General features: G+C 40.7%; 1 protein-coding gene and 1 long non-coding RNA gene across 2 annotated transcripts; both read right to left on the reverse strand.

The window, feature by feature from the left end:
- Positions 1–1,161: 1,161 nt before the first annotated feature.
- On the reverse strand, positions 1,162–7,000 carry LOC112279703 (CLP protease regulatory subunit CLPX1, mitochondrial). Its single transcript, XM_024514384.3, has 15 exons — positions 5,458–7,000; positions 5,048–5,133; positions 4,779–4,882; positions 4,546–4,625; positions 4,390–4,440; positions 4,185–4,259; positions 3,893–3,970; positions 3,682–3,738; positions 3,477–3,547; positions 3,112–3,211; positions 2,715–2,819; positions 2,372–2,434; positions 2,068–2,190; positions 1,782–1,940; positions 1,162–1,522 (listed from the first exon to the last, which is right to left on the reverse strand). The coding sequence occupies exons 1-15, from the start codon at positions 6,313–6,315 to the stop codon at positions 1,445–1,447; spliced, it is 2,088 nt and encodes a 695-aa protein (XP_024370152.1). The 5' UTR covers positions 6,316–7,000; the 3' UTR covers positions 1,162–1,444.
- A 543-nt stretch (positions 7,001–7,543) lies between these two features.
- Positions 7,544–11,558, reverse strand: LOC141046271 (uncharacterized). The gene is made up of 4 exons (XR_012219071.2): positions 10,724–11,558; positions 10,464–10,505; positions 10,123–10,269; positions 7,544–9,859 (listed from the first exon to the last, which is right to left on the reverse strand). It is a non-coding gene; the product is annotated as an uncharacterized LOC141046271 (long non-coding RNA).
- Positions 11,559–12,416: the final 858 nt, after the last annotated feature.

Below are 12,416 nucleotides of genomic sequence, written 5' to 3' on the forward strand. Positions count from 1 at the left end.
TGTTTTTGTCGAGTTGGTACTTGCTCAAGTCCGTGGATAGTTTTAGCACCCAGCCGTTTTGGAGAAGGAAACAGAAGATGGTTGCCACAAGGTGGCGCGCAGCATTAGCTTGCTCGCCGTCGCCTCGCCATGGGTTGCCTTTCAGCTTGAACTCGAAGCTGACACCGTAGAGACATTCTCTCTAAATGCCGCTCTGCCAATTCGCTTGGATGACGGAGCGCAGCCTATCGATCGAGGAAGCCGAGACATTCATGACACGAATTTTGTCCCTCTCGTGCAAGGATAGGCATAGTGGCTGGAGCGAAGGACGGCCTGAGCTATTGGCTTCTGCCGGGGTATCACCGGTGTCCATAGTCTCCAAATCTTACTATGCACGCAGGCTCGCAGTGGTTGAGTCTTCGAATTGGCTTAAGAGGCTGCTCGAACGATCTCGAATACCGTATCAAGCTTTTCCTCGATCGTCAACTGTAGCCTGTATCAGAAAGCTGTTAATTCAGACTGTGATACAAGTACTAGGGAGCGTCTGAATTCAGGTGATCAAGAGGCTGTGGATTCCTCGAAAATATAAAGCTTTCTGTGCTGAGTGGAGAAGGTGAGAGCCCGAAGCATTGTGGCACTTCGGCTTTCTTTCCAAATTTGTTATGTACATGCCGAGGTTCCGACTATTGGTGCAGCTACTTAGAAAGTACCAAGCTGCCGCGTGATGTGCTCTGGTCATTGACTCTGCCGACGCGTTTTAGATCCCAAACGTTGACAAACACGAGTAACTCACCACGAACGCGCACGTTTTACTAGCAATACTTCTTTCTTTGAAGTTGCTACAGTGACCCGATTGGAGTTCCATGCTCTTCGTGCAAGTGTGACAAAGTCTCTTTGTGAAGTTGGGTATGTTGAACTTTAGAAGATTGATGGCGAACCTATCAGAGACCAGCAAAAAAGGTACTTTTAATTCAGAAGTTCATGTCGATTCTTCACCACACATGAAGTTTCTTTAATTGAAATAGAAAAGTGACGCACTCAAGCACTTGTACGAAGATATTTGTAGAAAAAGATAGGAAGTGTCGAAACCAATGTGAAAGTCATTTTAATTATTTATGCCACTAGCTCTACATTTCTTACTTTCCCAGACAGAGTAATCGGACTTTTTGAATACACATCGGATCAAAATAAATATCGCCATTATTGCGTAATTAGTTTGAGCAACAGAAGATCTTTACAAAGGCCACCTTGCGGATTATCCTTCTGCAAAGGAGCTTCATGGAAGGCGAAAATGCAGTGCAAGAACGTTTCCATATCTATGCCTATGCAGGATTTATCCATTTGCAAGGATGACAGCACTGAGCGCCATTATGGTTCCATGACGTGCTCAAACGAATACAATTTTACGTAGACCACAGATGGTAATACAACTAAAATTTATGCTGTACAAATGCAACCCCCTAGTTTACAAGTTTGCTGCCCTGGCAGGCAACTCCGGGTCTGTTTCAGCTTCCTCCTCTTCAAGTGATCGTTCTGTCCCTCTCTGCAGCGAGTACAAAAGTAATTAGTCACCGTGTAGAGAAAAACTCTGCAGAAGCATAAAATCCTTGAAATCAATGAAAACAGCCATGATTAGTTACTCTACTCAAAATGCAAGTGAACGTCAAGAGAATGACACACCGACTACACAATAAGAGTGCTGAAGTAAGAAATAGACGACTTATATAATAACGTGTGAAGTAGTTGATTTTCAACATGAAAGAATGTTAGTCACACGATATTAAGAGGATGTGTTCAATCACCTTGCTGGGACTCTTCATGTTATTCAAATAAATGTCCAAAGCACCCTCTCCACGAAGAATCTTAGCACCGCTTCCTACGCCATCAGGTGGACCTACCGCATCTTCGTCTAAAACGACTGCATCTATTTTCTCATCCGTCTCCGAAACTGAATCTGGAACCTATCATGAGTTAAAGAAATTAAATCAGTCACAAGTACAAGAAGCGGTTGCGAAGCTTCCTCACATAACGCCATGTATACAACTTGTGCATAAACCCAACATTAGAGGAAGACAAACGGATTTAAACCTGGTACATAGAGTCTGTTAAAAGGGCCTCCATAATGGATCGCAACCCACGAGCTCCAGTGTTCTTGATCATGGCTTTCTGTGCAATCCTTCGCAACGCTCCTTCAGTGTAATGCAACTTGACCTGTCAACATTGTATAAATCTGAACCACTTCAAAATGTACTTCACAAACCTTAAGCTCTAAAAGCGTATCCAAAAACTCCAGAAAATGAGTAGATTAGGCTCTACATTGTAGCGCAAAGAAACTTAACTTGGTAAGCATACAATAATGGCTGATCAGTGTATGTTATAATTAGGAACTTACATTATTCATGGCAAACATTTTCTTGTACTGTTTGCCCAGGGCATTTCGGGGTTCTGTGAGCACCTGTAGCAAAGCAACATATAATCTTTGCCAAATAAAAATATCTCTTGCCAGGAAGCTATACGACAATAGTAAAAGTATCCACAGATTAAATCCTTATCATAGAAAGATATTTCAAGAAGGTATTCAAAAAGGGCTGAATGATGAAGTGGTTTGCATGCTTCGAAACGAAGCATCCTCCGAGAGTTTGGTGGCCGCCGAAAGGGATCCAGAATGCACACAGCACGAGCTGATATATATCCAAGCAAAGATTGTGAACTAAGAAGCGTATCCCAACTAATACCTGCACAAGCTGGTCTTCATTCAAGGCAGCTAGACTGACAAGAACAGGAAACCTTCCAATAAACTCAGGAATGAGCCCATATGAAATCAAGTCACTACTCTCCACCTGCACGCAAATCAGAGCCGGCTTGTAAAGAGAACGGTTCCCAGATATTATGTTAATCAAGATATCTGACTCTACAAAGTAGACAATCTACCAGCCTCAACATCATGAATCAAAAGATATTTAATACAAACCACTATAGGCATTCAACAGTCCAAGGACTTTAAGCCCACTCAGAGATGATTTATGAGAAAGACTGCATGTGTGGAATTCCCTAGAGAATGTAAATGAATTGCTTAACACTAGGTGTAGAAGCAGATGTCACGTCACAGGCAATGATGCAGAAGAGATTTACCAACTCAAGCAATGAAGATGTGACGGCCGCATTGACCAATTTATTCACTCTCATGTTCGCACGTACAGGTGCTCCGAATCCAATAGACGAGTCCTGACGCCTGCAAAATGGCAAGAAATCATTAAGGAGAAGAACATCTAGACCTTGGGGCGGAAAAGAACACAAGGATCGTGGGCGTTCTAATCGTGGGTGTACTGATAGCATGCTGTGCTGTATGACGCTGCATGGTAAAACATATACTTGCATGCACCTAAAAGAACTTAAGCTTCAGTAAATTAAGTCATACTTGCAATAGTAAACCATGCAGTGTAAACATAGAAACATTATCTGAATAAGGCGAGAACCCACTCTCCGGAAAATCATACCTCTCTGCAATAGTTTTCTCAAGCTCTATGAAAGCACCCCCGCAAATAAACAAGATATCCTTCGTGTCAACCTGAATCTCGAACATTCACAAAAAATTAACAAAAGAAGGATGAAACTACAACAAAAACTAAGGAAACTTGTAGTATGAGCTAACCATAATTAGTAATATTTGACATCAGACCCGATGATTGATGCATATATCACCTGAATATGGTCTCCACGTGGGTGTTTACGAGCCCCTTTCTCTGGCACATTCACAACCTGCAACACGACTTACTCAGTTACTACAATCAGAATTATAACGTATCAACATTCATAGAAGAGTCATCCCCATGTAACATACATACTTGAACCACAAGGATACGCTGTGCAACAGCAAATATGTCGAAGTTTTAGAAGAGAACTTGAATCGTACAGTTCCTTCCAGCATCTTCAAAAGTGCCTGCTGAACTCCTTCACCAGATACATCCCTGCTAATGTTCATATTCTCCGCCTGAACAATCAAATACATATTGTTAATGATTTTTAGAAAGCAAGGAAGAGGAGGTATCAATGTGCTCCTACTCCTGAGAAGTAACTAAGAACAGGGACTCCTCAGCCCTCCCGCTACTAGAAAACTATGCTGAAGGTACTAACTAATACAGAACTTGGAGGTGTATATTTCTCTGACTTGAGGTGACGTCTCAATTCAAATGAAAATGTCATACCTTCTTTGTAATTTTGTCAACTTCATCAATATAAACGATACCCTGTTGAGCGGCTGGAACATTAAATTCTGCCGCCTGTTAAGCAACAAGTTAGTCAAAAGCCACGTCTGTCTTAAACAAGTGCAACTTCAAAATATTTCCCAAGTTGCAGTTTTACAGCGTTAGGTTCAAGGTATTCGTATAAGAGGTCGTTTCAGCCACTTACCATCAACAACTTGTACAGGATGGATTCCACATCTTCTCCCACGTATCCTGCCTGAACGATAGAATTATACCTTCATCGAATTAGCAAATAAATAAATAAAGCTCGCAAAGGGTCCCCACTCTCAGGACCAAAGACTAAAAAAATTCGTGGGATCACCTGGGTAAGTGTTGTAGCATCCGCAATCACGAATGGAACGTTTACGAATCTAGCCAACGTCTTGGCAAGCAATGTCTTTCCTGCAAGTACGAAATCCAAGCGTAAGCCCTTCCAAACCATGCTGTAAGCCGAAGTAAGGAGAGAAAAAATAAAATAAAATAAAAAATAAATTACAACGAGTGGTGCATTTTGTTCTGTTCAATGGAAAGAGATAAAAAGAGATTTGAACGAACCAGATCCAGTAGGACCCATGAGAAGAACGTTACTCTTCTCCAACTCCACGCCGTCATTCTCTTCGTCTTCCATATCAGAATGGCCAGCGCTGAGACCACCATATCTGCAAATCCAAATCTCGACTACATTATAGCAGTGCCTCGTTTTCTGAGTCAGGAAAAACAAAGAAATACTTCCCGATGAGGAATCTGAAAGAAAAATATAAAAACCGACCCGCAAATACTTCCAATTCGAATTTTGAGAGAGGCTTCTGGCTGAATAAACATACCCCTCATCGGTAAGCCTTATATTGCTCTTTAATAAGGACTCATAGTGAATACGCTTATAATGATTATACACTGCCACGGATAATATCTGCAGATAAAAGAAAAAAGGAGCGAACCTCAGCTTTTCAAATCGAATAAAAGTAACGCCGAGGGGTAGACAGTTGCTTCTTTTAACATGAAATTATCCTACACTGACGAAGAAGGAAAGAAGAAGCACATGAACTCATTTCACGAGCAATCAACCATTCTCTAACTTGCCCTGAAGACAATCACCCTCATTGCCCGTAATGTAAGCAAAATAAATAAATAAATAAATAAATAATAAAAATAATAATAATAAAATAAATAAATAGTCTGCTACGGCTTAATTTAGCACAGCAAGAGAATTGAAAGAGGGGAAGAGGGAGAATGCCTTTTTAGCCTTTTCCTGACCCACGACAAACTTGTCGAGAGCTTGAGAAATTTCTCTAGGAGTGGGGAGTTCCTTCCCAAGCGCAGCACCGCCCCAAGAGTCTCTGGAACCAAATCCACCTCCTGGACCTCCAGGGCCTCCTGTGCTAGGATGCGCTCGGATCAAATTGGAGCTCGGAGAATAAGGGGGATTAGGCGGTGTTGAAACAGCCACTGGGGAAGATGGCGGCATATTTACAGCGGCCTGCAAATGCTGCGGCACATCCCCATGAATTTGCTTTCGAGAGCCTTGCGATCGAGAGTCTCGCAACTCTTCAGTTTCGGCTATTGACAAAGCTGACCCTGCATCACTTCCTTTCGGGACAATCATGCTACTCGCTGCCCTGTATGCTCGGGTAGAAGTCGCCACAGGCTCAACACTCATTCTTGTCTCGACTGCTTCGCAATTCGAACATGTTCTGCGTGAGTCAAAGGTGGGACCAATTGATGCCACTGAGGCGGATACCGGAGTGCTGCAGCTCGTGCAAATTTGGTGCGCTCCGCGCGATCTCTTCCCCAACTTACCATCATGAAATTTTCTCCGTCCGATTGCAAGACGTTCCATATCAGGACTGATGCTTGGGCCGGAGGGAGTCGAGGCAGAGGGCAATGACCGAATGAAATTATGTACATGACTTGGAATCACAGAAGTGGGGGGAACCACAGAGCTTCCACCACAGCTGGGCAGAGAGGGAGGGGAAGAATGGGTAGAAGTGCGTGCTCTCCATCCCAAGCTCACCACCCCCATACCTTGACGCCCATGATAATTCGCCGCCTTGGCAGCGACATCACTGAACCTCTTCCATTTCACGGGAGCCATGGCACCTCAAATTCAATGCAATCCTTCTCTCGACAACCTCAAATTAGTCCACAGCACACAAACCCTAAAGTACCTTCCGAACACCCGAGGCGCGAGGCGCGAGTCACGACCCTTCTTCACTGCTACAAACAATCACCCAAACCTCCCCACATCACAAATCCTCCCACCTCAAAAATCCAACCCCACTATCACACAAACTGTGCCCACATCTTCACGCAAATTCGCAACCGGAGGCGAGCGAATTCAACAAACAACGTCCTCAACAAGCAACTGGGTTTCTTTTCAGTTCATTCGGTGGCATGGAATCTGAGGGAACCCACATCCAGGAGACGATCAGAAAGGAGAAGATCTATTCACAACAGCGAGCTCTTTTCCTGCTCGCCTCTCTTTCAACCTTTTCTGCGACGCTTCCCGTCCTCTCCTAACAACCTCAAAAAGACCCGACTCATCACATCACTGATGACGACGCTCCCGCACTTGGCAAAACTGGCAAGATACCTTCGCGGCTCACGATAGCATAGTAAAAGCGCATCGAGCGAGGCAGATGGTGGGAGCCCAGCTGACGTAGCGGCGATTCTGGTAGAGCTCCTCTGGGATTGCCCTGCCCCGGATCAATCAATGACCCATCCCAGCGGCGGGGCTTCGATCGCAGCGCGGCTGCGGCCACCGCCGATCCCCTCGGCGTGATCCGCCGGTGGCCCAAGGCCATCCCCTCTCGGAATCTGTTCCCATCCCTTAATTCTTCTGCTTGCGTCGTCCAACCCCCAAACCCTAATTTGCTAACCCTAATTGCATTTTCTTCACCTTCACCTTTTGTGTACGTAGTCATTTGGTACCATCAATGTGTGTGTGAACAATCATGTATAAGTAATTAAAAAACTATTGTTTGGATTAATTCTATTAGAGTTTTGTAATGTGATTCATTAGTTTTGTCAACGTTCAAAGGAAGTTTTGATTATTAAGATAGATCCAACAAAAGACTATCATCAAGCATTGATTTTTTTTTAAAAAATATTAGCCAATAATTTATAAAAACTTGTTTAAAGCAATACAATGTTATTACATAATTAAATCTACAAAAAAAAAAAAAACAAAACAAAACAAAACAAATAATTAAAAATTTGTAAATTAATATTTATCATCAACTTCCAAACTCAAATACACCTCTTGCTATAGTCTTTATTCTATTATTTCATACTTTTTTATTATTTTATGAAATGTTATTTTATATTTCATTATTTTCTTGCTATAGTCTCTATTCTATTATTTCATAGTTATTCAATTTTAGAACATAATTAATGTAGTATCACTTTTTGTATTAGAATACAACCAATATAAATAATTATTCAAAAAAATATATGTACAAGGATATTGCTTAATTTATACCTCTTAATTGATGTTTCTTGCTTTCTTGATAATATTTGCTAAAATAGAAGGTATTTTTAGGTTGTAAACTTATAACCTTGTTTTTTTTGCATTATTGATTAAAATAAAATAAAAAATCTAATAATTTGAAATTTTGTTACAACAAATAGACAAATGTGAGTTTAATAAGAATAGAGAATATTTATTTGTGCATTTAAGTTTTAGAATAGATGAATGTGGGACTAACAAAGAAAGAGACCATTTATTTATGTATTTAGGATTTGGAGTTTGTTGTTTCAATACTCTTTTAGATATTGCCTCTTTTAATGTCTTTTTACTTTTTTATTTAAAGATAGCAACCTTGGAAATCCAATTTTTATTATTTCTATTATTAAATCTTTTCCAATGCTTACTAACAAAACATAGTAGGATTAATGGATGTTAGGAGGAAGAAGAGATAGTGACTTCTAGAAACAAGTAAAACTCATGCATCTCATAGTAGGCTTAATTTATAAGCAACAATTGTAATAAGAATTGAAGCAAGAAGTATGTGAACATACGAGTGGATATGCTTGTAGAAAGCATGAGGAGTTGTATACTAAAAAAGAATATAGTGTTTTTTAGGCATTTCACCATATTCTTGAATTGCCTCCAAACTTTTAGATTAGTGTGCAGTCTATAGAATGTATTGAGTTGTATTGTAGTATTGTTGAAACCTTGATGTTAATATTTGCACAATTTTATTATGGAAAATTAGAGCATGATTAGATGACCAATAATCAAATGTTTTATTAATCTTTTGGTTCATTGCTTATTTTCTAATCCTTGCTTTCAATTGATGAAAGAATTAAAAGCTAAAGAAATCTAAGAAAGATATTGCATCTTTATTGATAGAAGCTTAAGACAAGCTCTTATATTTATGTTAGATTTAATATTGAATATTCTTATTAACTTTGAATTTATTCAAAGCTACTTTTTTATTCTATGAAGTTATTATGCAAAAATATCCCCCCAAACCTTGTCATGTTCTTCCGTGATTTCCTTTGCTCTTACTAGTTATATAGTTTTTTTTTTAAAACTTTGACACATTTATTGATGAAGCAAGAAGAAGAGGATGAGGCCAAAGAAGAAGAGGTTATAGTATTACAAAACGAATGGATCATTGTTCCTTCTCTCACTACTAATATAGATGTACCTTCTTGTCTCTTCCTTTGTTTATTATAACTTAGTTCTTGTTGAGAAAAAAGGTAACACTTGCATGTAACAACTCTACATTCACTTTGATACTTTCATAGCAATTGGGCAATTGTGACATAAAAGAGATAGAAGGAGACAATTAAAAAAAACCTTCTTGTTGCCACAATACAAATGTTATGCACTTTATATTGTTTACATGCATCTTTATGGTTTAAAGAACCTATAAATTATAAAAATTTATGATCCCACTTAAATTGTAAAACATTGGTTATAAATTTTCTATCTACCAGGGTTATAAATTAAGCAAGGTACATCTCTCTTTGTCTCTTTCTTATAAAAAATTAAAAAAATGCTATTCATAGAATGGTATTTGTAAACATGCTGTTTGAAAATATACATATGTATATATTCTACTGCAGAAAAATCAACATATCACGTCCCCAGAAGCAAGTATCAACTATGCCTTCAGAATTGTATTGGCTAATGGACAGGATTACTTTCACAACAACTTCAAGCACACTAAGTCCTTGTGATAAATTTCAACTAGATTCACAACCTTTTGTGTATGTCGGCTGCTGATTCTAACTGCTAAGAAAAACTGCATTGCTCTGTTCAGATTTGAAGGCAAAGTTCTGTTTTTTTACATGCCTCTCAATCAGTTCTGAGCAATGCAAATAGAGAAACAATGGACATATCCACTAGACGCAGAAAAGCATTGAAGAATGAGGCATCAGCAGGAAACCGCAGCGTTGGCAAGTGCTGATTAGAAACCAGAAATTGTCAAGAGCTAGAAGAAATTGTCAAGAGCTAGAATATGGGTCATGGATTTTACAGCTTAAAATGTGCGGCTGTTGCTTCAGACTTGAAATCTAGGATCTCCATCACCCTCTCAAAGTTTAGGGTTGTGGCCATTTGGACCTCCATTTGAGATCTCATTCTCAGCATATTGTGCATCGGTTAACTAATAGATTGCAGCTCCAATCTGCTGACCAATGAATAGAAATGCACGGTGAAAATGAGAATAAGCCAACGAAAGAAAAAGAAAGATGGAAGCTACGTGCATTTTGATTCTGCTTGGGATGGTAGTCTTCACCAGTGTGTGCTTAGAAAAAAGCCTCAACAAAAAGCCTGAAAATGTAATACGAAAAGAGACTGCCAGGGGGGTTCCCTATCATGGTTGAGGATGCGGTAACACGAAATGAAACAGAGCCATGACATAAGAATTTATAGAAGGGATTGCACTACATTTAGAAGATTTCGCAATCTTGGAGTGATGCTATTAGCAAGCTGCTCTATTCCTTGATTTTCAATATGCTTACAGCGGTTTCCAATGTCCTCAAGCTCTCGTAGAGCAGACTTCACCTTCCCCATATCTCCAAGCGCTTTGGATGTCTACAAAAATGCCGCTCACACCTAGTCAAGATGGAATGCTCTATTTACACAGAACCCTTTCACAGAATCCCTATCATGAACAGCGTCACACAACAACTAGTTTCTTTCGCAATGGAGAAAAACACAATAAATATCCATCAGTCTGTCGCCGCTTCGTGAACTTCTTGGTTATTCTTAAGCTTAAATGAGATTACCTGTTCCTTTCAGTACTTTTTTCACGCCAGTATGATAAATTGCTACATTGAAACAAGAACCAGCCATCAGCCCAGAAACTTCAAATCTTAAATATAAATGTAACAGGTTCAGGCAATGTCAGTGATATACTGTACCGGCTGGTGTGTTTATTGGTCTTCGGATACAGGAACAGTTCGCACAACTGTTATCCTTAGCGTTTGGAAAGCACCGGAACTAGGAAACGTGAAGTGAAACGTGGTCATCGATACCAGTAGCTTACCTCAAAACAACATTTTCTTCAATATCATGCTTAAGCTTCCCAATATATACTCTGCACTCGCATCAACCTTATTAAGAGCTGTGGAGGCCTCAGTACCAGCACAGGAACGCCAGTAGAAAAGAGCTTTAGGAACAGACTTGGTTCCCGAATCTTTCACTGCAATGCCCCGTCGAAATCGTTGTTTAAGTAATACAGCAGTACGATTAATAATCTGCAGAAAGTTCTTGAATAGGATGTAGAACTCGTCATGTACCATGGAAGTGGTGAGTCCGTCATGTACCACTACGTATGGAGCTCCTGCACCGACTTGAAAGTCATGGATTCAATTGTCCACTTGCAACTCAAGCATCTCTAAAATTTATGTTCTTGCAGTAAAAATAGTCATTCGTCTGGCTCTACAACATCATCTCCTCCAAATAATATTCCATCGATAGAGGGTCTGGTTCTCCTTGGGGAGAAAACAGCCAGCATGTGTATATGATACTTGTAATGCATGGCAACTTCTTTTGTAAGCTTTGAGAGTTTTCTCTGTTCGAATTAAATCTTAACAATCAAAGTACCCATTGCATTGCACTTCACCTGCAGCTCCACCATTGACAGCGCGATTTCTTCCTCTGCTTCAGCTAAAGTCTTGTACTATCACCGGGCCACTTTAAAATAGGGAAAATCAAATTTTCCTACAATAGCGGCGTCTGCAATGCGTGTGGTGCTTCATCGTGTTGGCCGCCACTTATATTGCTGGATTAGCCGCAATGACCAAGGCGCTTAAAACATCGTTTCATTCGACCAAGCATGGCTCGAAGTACGGTGTAGTGCCATGTAAACGAGATGGTGCCTCTTCGAAGGTGGTGTCGGCCCGCTGTTTGTTTTGTGTGAAAGTTGGGCAAGCTGAGAATGATTCCAGCTCACATGAACTTGCCCTCACCGAGAATGTTCAATTCTTTTCCGTTCCTTTCCGTGCAGTCAACATGAAGAAATATAAGCTGACATAGCTTGCGGAAGCTTTTGCCGAGTACGATGCCCTCAATCATTCTGAGAGGAGGCAGTAATTTGAACAACATGTCGCTCGCAACAACACTCTTTATGCGCATTTCAATAGTGAGAACAAGTACGTGCCCAGGATCAACGAGGACATCGTTGAAGTGCTCATCGGCAACATGTCGTTTGACCCCGACAACCAGTCATCAACTTCCTTGGGAGAGAAGGCGCTCGCCATTTTCTTGTTGTTCAAGGATGCAGCCGGCCTAGAGGACGGCGTTGACTGTGACTACTAATAAGACCGGAACCATAAGGCATACAAATTTGAGATAGATTGTCTTGGTGCTTTGACCTTGCTGTAGGCTATGTAAGCATTGGAGAGTCGTTCTGAATGGTGTGGCACCTTGCAAACGTCACGCAAGTCATCTCAAAGATGAGCTGCTTCAAGAGCTGCAGCGAAGGCAAATGCGCTACCTACATGCGCATCGGCTGTGCCGTATATTTACAGAAGTTGTCATTGTTGCTCTCTTTGTCCCGGGCGTTCTTGTTAGCGATTGACGTGGGTGCAAAGCAGGGTATGTCGTATCTCAACGACCGTCTGCACTTTAATGCCAACAATGATGTGCACAATTTTCACATGTGGGTGCTTCCGCTCTTTTATCGCAAGACAGCCAATATTATATTGACTATGATTTCCAAGGCGCTCGAAGTGATT

This window comes from Physcomitrium patens, chromosome 1 (assembly GCF_059467195.1).
Source record: "Physcomitrium patens ecotype Gransden chromosome 1, ASM5946719v1, whole genome shotgun sequence".
NCBI classification, from domain to species: Eukaryota; Viridiplantae; Streptophyta; class Bryopsida; order Funariales; family Funariaceae; genus Physcomitrium; species Physcomitrium patens.

Coding starts and splice junctions, on each gene's coding strand:
- LOC112279703 (XM_024514384.3), bottom strand. CDS start 6,315: ATGGCTCCCGTGAAATGGAAGAGGTTCAGTGATGTCGCTGCCAAGGCG. Junction 2,435..2,714: donor ATGAAGACCAGCTTGTGCAG/GTATTAGTTGGG, acceptor GCTTTGCTACAG/GTGCTCACAGAACCCCGAAA. Junction 2,191..2,371: donor AAATGTTTGCCATGAATAAT/GTAAGTTCCTAA, acceptor CAATGTTGACAG/GTCAAGTTGCATTACACTGA.